This window comes from Eupeodes corollae, chromosome 1, assembly GCF_945859685.1.
Source record: "Eupeodes corollae chromosome 1, idEupCoro1.1, whole genome shotgun sequence".
Taxonomy (NCBI): Eukaryota; Metazoa; Arthropoda; class Insecta; order Diptera; family Syrphidae; genus Eupeodes; species Eupeodes corollae.
Genome location: NC_079147.1, coordinates 232,157,158 through 232,171,371, shown reverse-complemented (window position 1 = coordinate 232,171,371; position 14,214 = coordinate 232,157,158). Strand labels below are relative to the sequence as shown.

At 29.1% G+C, this 14,214-nt stretch overlaps 1 protein-coding gene across 1 annotated transcript in view; it reads left to right on the top strand.

The window, feature by feature from the left end:
- Positions 1-5,856, top strand: part of LOC129949206 (uncharacterized) — a 216,881-nt gene extending 211,025 nt beyond the window's left edge. The window contains exon 3 of the mRNA XM_056060507.1: positions 5,791-5,856. Coding sequence (XP_055916482.1) covers positions 5,791-5,856 — 66 coding nt within the window. The remainder of the gene's footprint in view (positions 1-5,790) is intronic.
- Positions 5,857-14,214: the final 8,358 nt, after the last annotated feature.

Genomic DNA, 14,214 nt, shown 5'->3' with positions numbered 1-14,214 from the left:
TTTAAGCTTCGAAGTCACAATAGATCATAATTACCTCCTATAATTTGGAGGCAAATAGATTCTTCATCGTCAATGATGTACAGAACATCCTCAAATACAACTTCCACTAACATTTTGAATCTTTTCGTTTACCAACAAATACAAACAGCTGAAATTCAACCATGTGCTGAATCGGCTGTTCTGTCAGGTACCTACAAAGCCCAAAAATTATTGGATACCTTTGGATTTCTTTTTATGACATCTCAGCTGTTTTTGACCAGCTGTTATTTTACACGTAAAACACTAACAAAAAGCTATCCGGATACCCCATCTGTCTGAGAATGAACGCAGCCAATTTAAAACATGACGTTTAAGTTGTAATATGAGTGGCAGAATATTCAAAATCGGTCATGGGAAAGCTGAGATATTTGAACTTGAAGATTATTTCATTTTTTTCAATACGAAAGGTAAGAAAATAGTTAAGTAATAAGAAATAACGGTACTTCAAAAATCGCTCTCTACTTTTCCGTGACCGCTTTAGAAAATGTTTCCATTTGTATTACAAACTAAAAGCAACCTTAGCCTGAAATGAGCAATACTCTTCGACGGGTTTTAAAATTTGTCAAGTTTTTAAACAGTAATAATTCAAAAAAAATACCACCCAAGTAAAATCTTCATTAATTTCAAAACTAGTTTAATATGTTTTTATTATTTTGAATAAAGCTTAGAGTTATATGCATTTCATTCTTCGTAAATATATCGAGCCCTTCCCGCCATTTTTTTGTAAGCGAAATTTTCAAAAGAAAAAGAAAACTTAAATTATTAAAATTTGCCAGTAACACATAGTCTTGGAGGCTTATGTCTTGTCTTAACTTAAGCATGATTAATAATTTCCAATACTGACTATGGGTACAAGTTGTATCAAGAACCATCAGTAAGCTTTTGATTTGTCTTTTACGATAAATTGGCGGAAAGGGCTCGATATTTGAACATTCGCATTAGATTCATTCTTTCGCTGAGACATTTACTAAAACACTGATCAAGATCTCATAGTTTAATCGCTATTTCTTGTAAAATAGCCAGTTGCATTCCTCCCCTCAAACCATTCAAGCGTAATACACGTACTTCTGTGAATTCCCATCAGTTAACACTTAAGCCCAATTTGGGACATACTGTTAAGTACAGGGATTCTTTTCTTAGCCGCACTACACGAATATGGGACGTTTTTTGAGGCTCAATTTTTCCGACTTAAAACTAATTTGCGTCGGTATCTCCTTTTTAATCCTGTCCTTCCTTCCTAAATGCTTGCAACGTGTTTAATTTAACATTGTAATAGTATTCATAACCTCTTGACTTTTTTGAATACAGCTCGTTTGGATTTACTCAATATTAAGAAACAATTGATTTCACTTTGTCAAGAAATAGGTTCGAACCATTTTCTAATTTGGGTTTAAATTTTCTACAATTTCAATCAATCAAATTGTCCATAACTGATCTCTCAAAAAAGCTTCAGTAATTGGTTCCAATAACCAATGATAGCTAAAACTACCCCCCTCAGTCAAAAATAAAAATATAATGTATTTGTTTTTTATACCACATGACCTATTTTTGTGCGAAGTTTCAGGATTGCAACTGGAGAAGCTCCATAATCTTAATAAGTAAGTAAGTCAGTTGATCAGTCAGATATCGTTTTCGTGTTTTAAAATCTTATCGTTTTGAATTAGTAAATATTGCAAAATGAATGTTTCTGATTTTGTTGGTTCTAAGGATAAAATAAGAATGGACGAAATGGCAGCGAAAATTTTTACATAAACTAGTCATTTAAAGATCTTAAGGCATCAACACCCTTCTTTAGATCACCATTAAGGTTACACTGGTCGTTAAAAATTATGATTTTTTCTATCACACACAAAAAAAAAAAACTTTTTATAGGATTAAGTTGTCCTGATTTTCAATTTCGCCTAAAAATTTTTTCTATCACAACAGGTTTTTTAAAAAAAAAAAACTTTAAAAGAAGTAAAGACGACCAAAATCGGCATTTTTAAGGCTTAGTTAAAGCACAAAAACATCCCTTAACATTAACTTTCTATAAGTATTTTGCTAAGAACAAATCTTTGTCTTCTAGTTACAGTTTAAATAATTTTAGTATATTACTTATTTTTTGAAAATTCTCATTAGTTCTTAGCTTTTATTTGAATCTATATGAATTTTTAAGCAAGCACTGAATTTAATGCATTCACATTTTTGAAAAATAGGTTTTAGGGGTTAATTTTTAGTACTGAAAGAAAATCCGAACTTTAACTATATGCTCAGTTTTAAAAATACACGTTTTCAACATTATTTTAAATTTGTCCCGAATATTTCAAAAGCTTAATATGAAAGAAGTGTTAAGACGATGGATTCGTACAAAAACAAAGAATAATTTCATCCGTTTTGTCCTTTTCTGTTGAAAACCGTATTAGCACAAATGCATCAGCGGTTTTTTTTTTTTTAATATTTATCTGAGACACTTGAAATATAATATTTTAAAAATATGTTTCGAAAATTTAATAAATAAAATATTTTAAACTGAATATTGAATAATATCTCAATCTTTCTATCTTACGCAATGAAGTGCTTTTAAAGCCGGAATTGAATTGGGGTCCAGTTATAGCTATCATCGTAATCGATCCGGAACATTTTTTGAATCGATATTTGAAGGCGTTTCCCTTTGATTAGAAATAAAAATTATATACTGATCCATCGGAAATGAGAACAAAAGTGTTATTGCCCATTTATTTTTCTCTAGGGGGCCGGTTATAACTATCAGTTAAATCCATCAGTACAATTTTTGTTTTCATTATTTGTTTTTTATTCAAGTATTTTTTTTAAAGAAACAATGCATTTAAGGTCATATTTATTTTATAAATCCATTTTATTTTTTTTAATGATGAAATTTCATTTTACTGAACAGTTGACTGCCAAAAGTAAATACCAAATTCCATTTCGTTTTACGGATGGTATTCCAGTTTTTTTACTGTTTACTGATGAAACCAACAGACAAAAAATGTTTGCTCGGAGTTCGATGTTATGGAAAGAAAAAAACAATTTAATGACGTTAACTTAATGATTGCTATAAACGCTCATCAGTAAAACATTTCAGATTCCTACTGCTTCAAATTTTACCGATGGATTTAACTGATAGCTATAACCGCCCCGTAATAGTGAATTTTTATAGTTTCCGGACGAAAATTCATTTTCCTCAATAGCTGATACTTTTATTTTCTTAAGTGAAACGAATCATTCCACTGATTTGTGTTCCAATTTCTGACAGTAAAGATTTGTTGGTGGATTTCAATCAGGGTGTTTTTTTTTAATGACAGAAACTTTTACTGAGAGCTATAAAAAACCTGTAAAAAAAAAACCAATGTTTGTTTTGAATGATGAAATCCAATGATAGCTATAACTGACGCCTTAAGGCCATCAAAACCATTTAAAAAATAAGTGTAATTGATAGGAACAACACATTTTTGACCAATGTTATCTTACTGCTCTTTTTTTAAAGTTAATTAATCCAATATTATATAATATCTTTATTACTAATGTTTATTGTTTCTTTATCTGCATCATCAATTTACGAATAAAAATAACGTTCTCACGGTTTTTGTCCGGGATTAATTCCGAAACTATTCCAAGCAAAGTTATATTTTAATATATTTTTTTTTAGTTTCAAAAAGTATACACAGAAAACTTAGATAATTGCTAACAAGGCTACAAAGTTTATTTAAGTTCAGTAAAATTTAATGTTAGTTCAACTGAGCCACAGCAACGTGTTGCCAACTTTTCTATAATACAGTCAAACTTTCCTATAACGAACTTCTACATAACAAACATCTATCTATTATGAGAAATACAGTCAAACTTCCCTATAACGAACTTCTACATAACGAAGATCTCTCTGTTATGAATTGATTTTGAGTACATATTTTTATGGTGTGTTATGATCTCCTTATAACGAATTTCAATAAAGCGAATTTTCTCTACAACGAACAAATTTTGTTAGCTGGAAATCCAAATCTCATAAGTTTTTGTCTCCACATTACAAATTTTTCAAATAATTTTCTGTTAAAAACAACAGCATGCAGAGAAAAGAGCCTTATATTAAGGGGATCTCCCCAAGATTTTAAATGCAAAAACTCTTATGTTCAGCCTTCAGTGAATATAATTGAAAATGTCTCGAAATGTCTCTTGAGAAAAAGTTGTTGTTATAAAGTTGAAGTACGATTGATTAAAAATCAGATATTGCTATTGACATGTTTCCAACCTTTCTGGAGATGAAGAGTAACCTACCGACTAATTTATTTGAATCTCTCAATTTAATAGACGCTTTTGTTGAAAAAGAAAAATGGAAGAATGTTATCCAAACTAAAATAACTGACTTCTTTAAATAAAAGTAAAAAAAATGTCGGTATAACGAATTTTCTATATAACGAAATAATTTTCTGTGCGAATTCGCTATAGGAAAGTTTGAATGTAGTTTATTAGGTAAACATGAATTATTTTGCATTTGATTATCCATTATTTTAAATTTTTCCAGATTGCGTGATAATTAGCGATACACTCTTTTCTTTCAGTTAAGGATCAAAAATATACAAGAAAATATATTTGTCTGTCTTTATTAATCCATGAAATTTTGTTGTAATTTTTTTAATTGATTGTATTCTGCATGAACAAAAAATAAGTTCAACAAGTCAAAAATCTGTCAAGACTAAATTGCCTTTCAAAAAATTGTTCAAATTCTAACATTCGTTACTGTCTAATCCACCGTCTTTTAAATATTCATTTAAAAAAACTCGATGTTATTCCAACAAAATACGATTATTTCTGTTATATTCCATTCCATTGTTCAATTTTCTATCGAATTTCATCAAAGAATTTGTAAAAGAACCCCAAAAAGAAAAAACTCATACTATGTAGAAAACTAGATCCATTTTATTCCCCTTGCAACTTTAATTTCAACTAATTTCACTTAACCGATATAATTCTCCATAGATAATTATTATTCATTATTATTTTGCACAAAAAAGTTAAATTTTAATACTTTCTAACCAGTATTCAACTTCAATCAATAAACTTAATTAAAACTCCAGTAAAAACAAACTTATTCAATATAAATGTGCCACTTTTTCTCGTCATCAACATTATCACAAACAAATTCCTATAACCGAAGCTAATTCCTTTCATCTTCAATTAATTTAAATTAAATTCTTATAGATGACTTTTGCTGTTGCTCTTTTTTGAATACACTCACGTATTAAACCTATACTCATAATTTCTTAAGACAAAGCAATAAGAAACCTTAAGATTTTGAGATATAAAATATAATTAAACATTTAAATTAAAACCAACCAAAAACACCCTTTTCATCCTCTCGTAGAAGGTATATCTTCTCGTTACCTAACTTATCTAATTTTAGAATGTAAATTCTTATCATCATTATCAACCTCATCGCCTTTTTGTTGCAGATAAAGAGATGTTTGTATTTTGTATTCATTTATATAAAATAAATATCCTGAAAAACAGTCAAAACTCTCATTTCCGAATGAAATCAATTCTTTTATTCTTTAATCAAGATCAAGTAATTCGTTTCAATATTGAAAAAGAGTAAGTTTTTTTTATTTTATAAAAATTTGCTACAGTCTTGTGATGGATTGAAATGAACCAAACTTCAAGAAAATACGGAATGTTTACTTAGTCAATTTTAATTTGTTTTTATATTTTTAAATCGATAAGGGTTTATTTCTGTTAGTCTCTTTTTTCTATTTATTTTAGCTTAACATAATGGCCATATCCTTGAACGAGTATGAGAGTTTAAACAGTAAGAAAAAGACACCGTAACACATTATTCCATTTATAAGTCAACCTTATTATCAAAAAATGTATCTCGATGTCGGATGTGTCAGACACATCCGCCCAAACTTCTAGCATTTCATCTTCATCTGCTTTTATCTTGATTTTAACCTTAATTTTCTTCACCGGAAATCTGTTATGAAAACAATATAGCACAAAAAAATTGTTATATTTATTTTTCCAAGAAATTCTATCCAGATATTGATAAGAATATTGAATCCCATATGAATTACTTAACAATTCTCAGCCAATGAATTGCATTTGTTTATACAAAAAAGGAAGTTTTGTTCAAAGTATAATTATAAATGATGATTGTAAAATTTCACCATAATACAAAAATAATTATACAAAATTTAAATAATACATACAAAAATAATTTTAAAATATAATTAAACTTAATACAAATTTGTAGATTTAGATATTTGTCTGTCTAGATGTTAAATTAATCCATGGATTATAGAAATAAAAACAAAATATTTATATAATATTAGGGAATGAAATGAAGAAAAAAAAAAACACAATTGAGATGAAGAAATAATTTTCTAGACAGAAATTTTGCGAAAGATTAAAAATAAATTAAAAAACCTAATTACAATTATTCACACACAAATTATAGTTAATTGTTGTAAATTTTAGTGATGTTTTCTTCGAGAAATCTAATTAATTCTTTACAAAATTTAAACGAAAAACAAAAAAACATAGATTTCTGTTAAAGTAGAATTAAATGTTTTAAAATCAAAAACACAAAAACACAAAAAAAAATTATAATATTTAAAATACATTTATTATGAATCGAGCTTGAAAATATATAAAAAAAAAACACAAAAATGCAACATTTTCCTGAGAATTGTTTCCCCAGGAGGCGATCTTCTTTTGCAAAATCAATAAAATAATAATGATAAAAATAATTAAATTTATTAAAAAATCACAGAATGCCATGCAGAAATTTACATACAATGGAGGCTGAATGTCCAATCAATAAACGCAACTTAGTCCTCAAACAAAAGAACAAACAACCCTTTACTTCCTGAGAATAAAATATTAAGTTCAACTCTTGATTTGATGTTCATATTGTGTTTGAATTTGTCCATCTGCATTCTCAAAAAACACCAAAACGTAGTTATGTAAGGAAATTTAAAAATATTATTTAAATCTTATGAAATTTAAGATTTGAATACATACATACGAGTATATGTATCTTGTTTTTGCAACAGGAAATTTCCTCAAAATCCATTGGGAGATAAATTTATTTTTGTCACAGATTTTAAATTAAATTGAATGTGTTAGGCATCAGGGATGAAGCAGACATATTTATAAAAGAAAATTATATACGGAAAAATACAAAAATAAATCAATATCCGGTGAAAGAATTGAAGAGAATCTTGTGTTTTTTCCCGTTTCCATGTGGAAATTGTTATTTGTTTCATTCCCCTATAGCCCCTTTCACATTATGGGGGAATACAATCCGAAAGATCTGTTTAAACATTTAATTTCAAAGTTGGTTCATTTCATATCCTGCAAGAAGACAGCAACTCCATACGATTAGAGATACATTTATATCTTTTGTGTTTTAAAAGTTCCTTCTGGTTTGAAAATCTCATGTGGTTGCAATTGAAAGTTTTCCTTTAAAAATGATTGAAGGTGGCTATTTTATACAATATGAAACAGTTTTTAATTTTAGCTATTCGAGATATAGAAAAAATAAACCTAAAAACCTCAAATTTTCAGTCCGTTCTTGTTTTGAAACAAATAAATTAATAAGGGTGATGAAAGTATCTCTGCTGCTTTTATGTTGGTAATAATGTTGAATTACAGCTTTTATTTGTAAGGTCAAATAATAATAATAATAATAATAATAATTTATGATGATGGATAAGATGTTAACCAGACGTTAAATTAATGTGAATCAAATTATCTTAATTCTTTGTTCGTGCAGACATCTTTTATTGATGCTTTAAATTCTATTTTATTTTGTAAATTTAATATCGTAATGGCATAGTGCAGTGGCTCACATTCTAATTTAATTGTTTCCAATTTAAAGCTTCTTTTGTGCTAACAAATTTTTTGCTGTTAAGTACTATAACTGAGATGGTATAGTTAATTATGGAGGGTAGTACATTTGCAATTTGTCCTTGTACCATTTTTAGTCATTTTTCATCCATATATATTTAATTTTATGTATAATATCATAAGTATAATATTTTAAAATGTTATAAAATGGATCTTCCATATATGATCAACTGTTAGCATAAGTACACAATCGAAATAATTCAAGTTTTTTCATTAATTATTGAATATGATGTATGAATACAGGGCCGGGTTTAGAGGCCTCGGGGCAGTAAAGGAGCGGAGCGCCTTTCATCCCAAATTATTTTCAAAATAAAGTAAAGCATTTTTTTCACTCGAGTAATTCAATTAATAATTTATTGTGAAACCAAGTAGATTCCTTAATCGTTGATGATTTCGTTGAAATCCTGTTCTCAGAGTAAATCGCTTTCAATGCTCAGAGGAGAATGCTTCAAAATAGACGGTTTTGTCCCATCGTGGTTCAAAGCCTATTTTTTATAGTTTTCATTTTTTGAAAATTGAGCGCTCTCCAGTGCAATTTGTTACCATCGAAACCAAATACATTCTCAATGCAATTTTGAGGTTTGGGAATGTAGCTCTGAAATTTAGATTTTCGAGAATTTGGTAGTAAAATAGTTCGGGCAGTTGATCTATTCCATAGTTCTTTTCCTTTTTGTATGAGTCAATTAATGAACCAACTCATTACCAGGACTAGGCTCTAAATCATCCGGATACACTTTCAACAATGCCTTTGATTCAGGAATCCAAATCTCGAACGTACAGCTTCATAGGCATGCAATCTTTCAGTAAGAGAAACGGATAGCTGATCATTAATTTGTATTTTTCTTTGGGTGACAGATTTGCGGCTTGTGCCGCTCTGTAATCGAGCGGATTCAACCTCACGTTTTTCGTTCTGATGCGGCTGCTTTCTCTTATTTATCAAAATCATTTCGTTTGGATTGCACGAATGATTTCAATGATTCTAGTGCACGCATTGCCGATTCAAGAATCATTTTCGGGTCTTGCAACATCTTGTTTTGTAGCGTTGAATCGCTCCAAGATATAATTCCAAAATGTTGCAAACAAAACGGTTTCGAGACCACTCATCTTCTGTAGAAGGTGAGTCGCTTCATTCTTCACGATGTCTTTTTGTTCTTTATTGGAAGCCATGCTGGTTAGAGCTTCCTCGATTTCCGAATAGCCGTTGACTAAAGTTTTTGTAGCTTCAGATCGACAAGTCCAACGAGTGTCACTGAGCTTTTTCAAGACTAAAAACTGGTCGATTTTCTTCTCCGTTAATATCTCAGTCAGAATTCGGTGCAGCACTGTACTGGAAGTGAAAACGTGTAAAAAAAAAAATACGTATTAAAGGAGAAGATGTTTACTAGTGTTTACTAGTTGGAATTTGAAACAAACATTTTCCAAAGTCTCTATTGTGGAGGCCCTGGGGCTTCTGCCCCGGTTGCCCTCCACTCAATCCGCCCATGTATGAATACATTCTTTAATTTAATACAACTCCGTACTACTACACAGAAACGAACTCAGCCAATTTTATACCCCATTCTAACTTAACAGCCAGTAAAGTCGTTAATTTCATATTTGCAATACTTACTAATCTATTTAAAGACATTCATCCTTATGTTACACAAGTAGTCTCTATGGTAAAGCCCTTCAAACACAGTGAAGTGAGAAACTCATCGATATCCGGGAATTTTGAAATTTCGCACAAAGCCATGTCTTCTGTAAAAAAATGAAATGAAAACCCGTGGTTTTTGATTTAGGAGGCGTAGTATACACCTACTTTAGGTATGAATTATAATTACCTAATGACAGTGTTATAGAATAATGGAATTAAGAATACTTATAGTCATAAATTTGTACGAACAAAAAAAAAAAAAACAACGAAAACCTTATTTTGTAACAAAAAAATGAAGAATTCTTCTTCTTCCTCGGTTCCAACACTCGTTGTAAATGACACTCCATTGGTTAACCCTTTAGAGAAAGCTAATCTCTTTGCTAAGCAGTTAGCCACCAATTCAACGTTGCCAGTGAGTGTTATGACTCCGCCTGTCATCGATCGCCTTAGTGATTCTATGAAGCCAATCTTTTATTTGCACTCGTACTGTGGAGAAAGTCCTAAAAAATCTAAACATACATTAATTCGCTGGTGCAGATGGTATCCCCACTATCGTTCTGAAGCGTTGTTCTTCAACTCAAAAAAACCTACTCCTACTCCTCAGGTCTCGTTCTGAGTGGATGGAAAACCGCAGTTGCCAAGCCTATCCACAAAAAAGGCGAATCTTTCTCACCCTCTAATTACGGAGCGATTCCACTTAAGTTCCTTCTTTATCTAATATCTCGAAGATCGAAAGCTTCTTACAGACCAATAATATGGCTTTCCCAGCAATAGGTCCACTGGTGATATCATGGTTCATCTCACCGAACAGTGGAGCAAAATTTTACATCGTTTTGGAGAAAGTAAGATTATTGAACTTGATATTTTAAAAGCTTTTGGTAGGGTTTGGCATCCCGCTTTTGGTTTTCATGAATTACCTTTCCAATCGTTCATGACAAGTAGTATTGGATGAATCCAAGTCTGGAAGCAATAAAATCTATGCTGGTGTGCCCCAGGGCTCTGTTCTATCTCCAACACTCTTTCTCATTTTTATTAATTACCTCCTGTGTGTAACTTCTAATCTAATAGATTGTTTCGCTAACGATAGTACTCTTAGCTTTTCATATTCGTTTTTAGAATCACATGCCTCTTCTTCGGATGTGGAACTGCAACGACAAAATATGATAAGCTTATTAAGTTCCAAACTTAACAATGGGGAATTAAAAACGGCTTTGAATTGAATGCGTTTTCGAAGCATTAAATTTCAATGCTGATTGTTACCGTTAAAACGAGATATATAACTCCCATATCTGGGCTGTTGCCCCTGCAACGTATTTAATCCTCTTGGACAGTATTGAATATAGAGCATTTAGATTGATTGGTGAAAATAATATAAAAGGATCATTTACGACGCTCGAACATTGTCGTAAAGTTTCGTGCCTGATCCTTTTTTACTGTTTTTTTTTAATGGTTTACGCTCTAGAGAAATAGCCATCTGCATTCCTCCCCTTGAATAGTTCAACCGCAATACTCGCACTTCTATAAATCCTCATCAGTATACCCTCGAGCCCAACTTTGGTCTTACTGTCGAGTACAAAGATTCGTTCTTTAGCCGTACTACGCGAATGTGGAATTCCTTACCACACTCTGTTTTTGCAAGTCATTGCAATATTCAGGAATTCAAAATCATCCGACATCTTCTTTTAAACCCTCTCTCCTCTTCCTAGTGCTCACACTGTGTCTCTGCATAATGAGAGTAGTAATATTCTCTTAAATGTGTGCTTATTATTTATAAAAAAAGAAACTAAACTCTAAATTTATAATTTATTAATTTATATCAATTTAAATTCAGTGATTTTTAATAATGACAGGTCAGATATTTGTTATCGATATGATTAACAGCTAAAATGAATTAACTAATCAAGCTTTTTGTACTTTCACTTAAATTAGTTTCCAAAACTCGAAAACAAAATCATACCAATTTTCCTTGATTCTACTTTGCAAGTCGGTTTAAGCTTTGACATAAACTTCTACTAAGAGTCTTCCAAATTAAATTTGTATAGTGTTTAATCTGCTTTGAAAGTTGATTGTTGAAGTATCTGGAATCCTTCTTCCCCGCTTACACCAAGCCAACCACCCACTTTCTTCTTGAAGGGGCGGTTAATAGAACGAAGCTCGGATGAGTTTATGAGTAACTGAAAACAAATTATCCTATAAACTAGCCTCAGTTTTCAATTAAAAGAGCGTGGCAACTACTATTTTCATCTAATAATAACAGCTTTTTGTTTATCTGAATTCTCGGCTTATGATATATTGTTGTATTTAAATTTCTTCATATTTGTCCAAGTTTATCACAAATAATCGAAAACAATTAAAATCATGGATTCTTAAAAATATTTGTTCATGTTAACCGTCTTAAGAAGTTCTATCATCGAATTGGGCAGTCGTACCACAATTAAGTTTGTTTTTGTAACTATCTAACATTTAAAATTTCAGGTAAAAATTTGAAAGAGACAAATCTCAAAATCCACGTAAACGATTTTAATAAAACTTCGTTATAATCACGTTTATAGTTATGGTTTGGCCGATAGCCTTACGATTGTTCTATTTGTAGCCAACAAGAGTAAAATGAAACAAATAAATATCCTTTAACAAATTATTTATTTTACACTTCTATTTTTTTATTTTTCTTCCATTGTTTGCAAATATTAGCCTGTTTTCAATTTTTGTTATATTTAAAACTATAAACTATTTTTATTAAAAAAAAAAACTGCACTTTCCTCCATCAGTGTCTCTCACCTCAACTCAACAACATTTCCTCTATTCTATCCTAACACCAAACAAATTACACACATTCACTTACTACAAAAAGTCCCATAAAATATACGTTTCTTCAAAAATAAAAATTTTAATTTTTTTTCAAAAAACTACAACAAATATTTTCATAAAAGCAATGCACTCAATGCAAGTAGTATTAAACCAACTCATTAAAAAAAATAAAAACAAAAAGAATAAAAAATAACATTAATATAAAATTATAACCTAGATTTATCGCATATTTTTTACCATATTTCAAAACTAAACAAAAATATCTTTTAGACTGTAATATAATAAATATATTATTATGTGTATGTTTTTTCTGTTTTGTTTTTGTTTATAAAAAAATTTAAACAAACAAACAATATCACCAATTTGCACTTATATAATCGAAAATAAACACTGCACCAATTAGAAAAATAAAAAAATATTGATGTATTTTTATATCAGTTGTAAAAATATTTCATTTCTCAATTTTCAAAAAAAAAATTATAAATATATACTAAATATCATGTGAACAACAAAAAGCAATGTAATTAGTCAATTTTTTGGTTTTGTTTTTCCTTAAGTATTATTTTTGTTTTTATTTTAATAATAAAAATTTATCAGTAACATTTTTGGGCAATAAAATTGTATACATTTTACGTTCTTAATTAAAAAAATAATATTAAATATTAATTATTGTAATGTGTATTGTTTCTTTTTATAAAACCCAAACTGCACTGCACACAGTATGTGATATTATTGCACTTATAAACTAAAGTATTTGAATATATAAAAATGCACTTTTAAACTTTTTTGAAAAAAAAAAAACAAAAACACAAGAACTGTTATTAGGTTAATGTTTTATAGCTAAACTATGCCTTGTAAGAAATCAAAAAAAAATTATTAAAAACAAAATAAAAACTATTTTTAATTTCTACAAATAAAAATAAATGTTATTTACTGCAAGAAAAGCGTACTTATATAATTGGAATTGCTTGTTTCCTTAAGAAAAACAAAAAATAAAAATATTTATATTTATAGATGTATAGATGTGTATTTACTTATCTTTATTATTATTATAATTTTTATTTTTATTTCCATTCAAAAAAGTATTAAGTATTAACAAACAAATATATTTTAGGATATAGTAGTCACATGTACCTTAAAAAAGAGAGAATTAAAAATATAAAACGGTAATAGAGGAGGAAAACTGACAGAGAAAAATAAAATACAATAAATCGAACCGTGTTTTTATTTAAACAAAAAAAAACAAGAGCTCATTGCTTCTCATTCAAAAATACTTTACTATTTAAAAATAAAAACAAGAATTAAAACCAATACCAAAAGAAACCTACAAAGTTAATGAAAATCCGTCCTAAGTGATAAATTATAGCAAAACATTATACTTCTTCTCTTTGGTAAGTGTTTTCTTTCACGTTTGTTTTAAAAATTGCTAAAAATGCCCTTTTTAAGTTTCCAGTAAAATAAACAATTTCCACCATCAGCAATGAGATAAATAATATTTTTTTTAAAACAAAAATTAAATAAATCCAATACAATATAACCTTACCCTATCCAATATTAACAAAAAGAAAAGCTTGTATTGCTAAGATTGTATGTGCCGAATATATAAATACTACATAGTAATAATAAATTAATTAAAGTATAAACAAATTAATTGTTGTGATGCACCTTAATGCACTTATATTTGCACAATTTAAAAATTATTGAACCCGTAGTTTCATATACAAAATACCAACAAAATATTAAAAGTATGTATTTATGATATATTAATTGTTAGATGAACCATAAAAATGATTAAATTGTAGTTTATTAAAAATACAAGCATCAACAAAAACCAC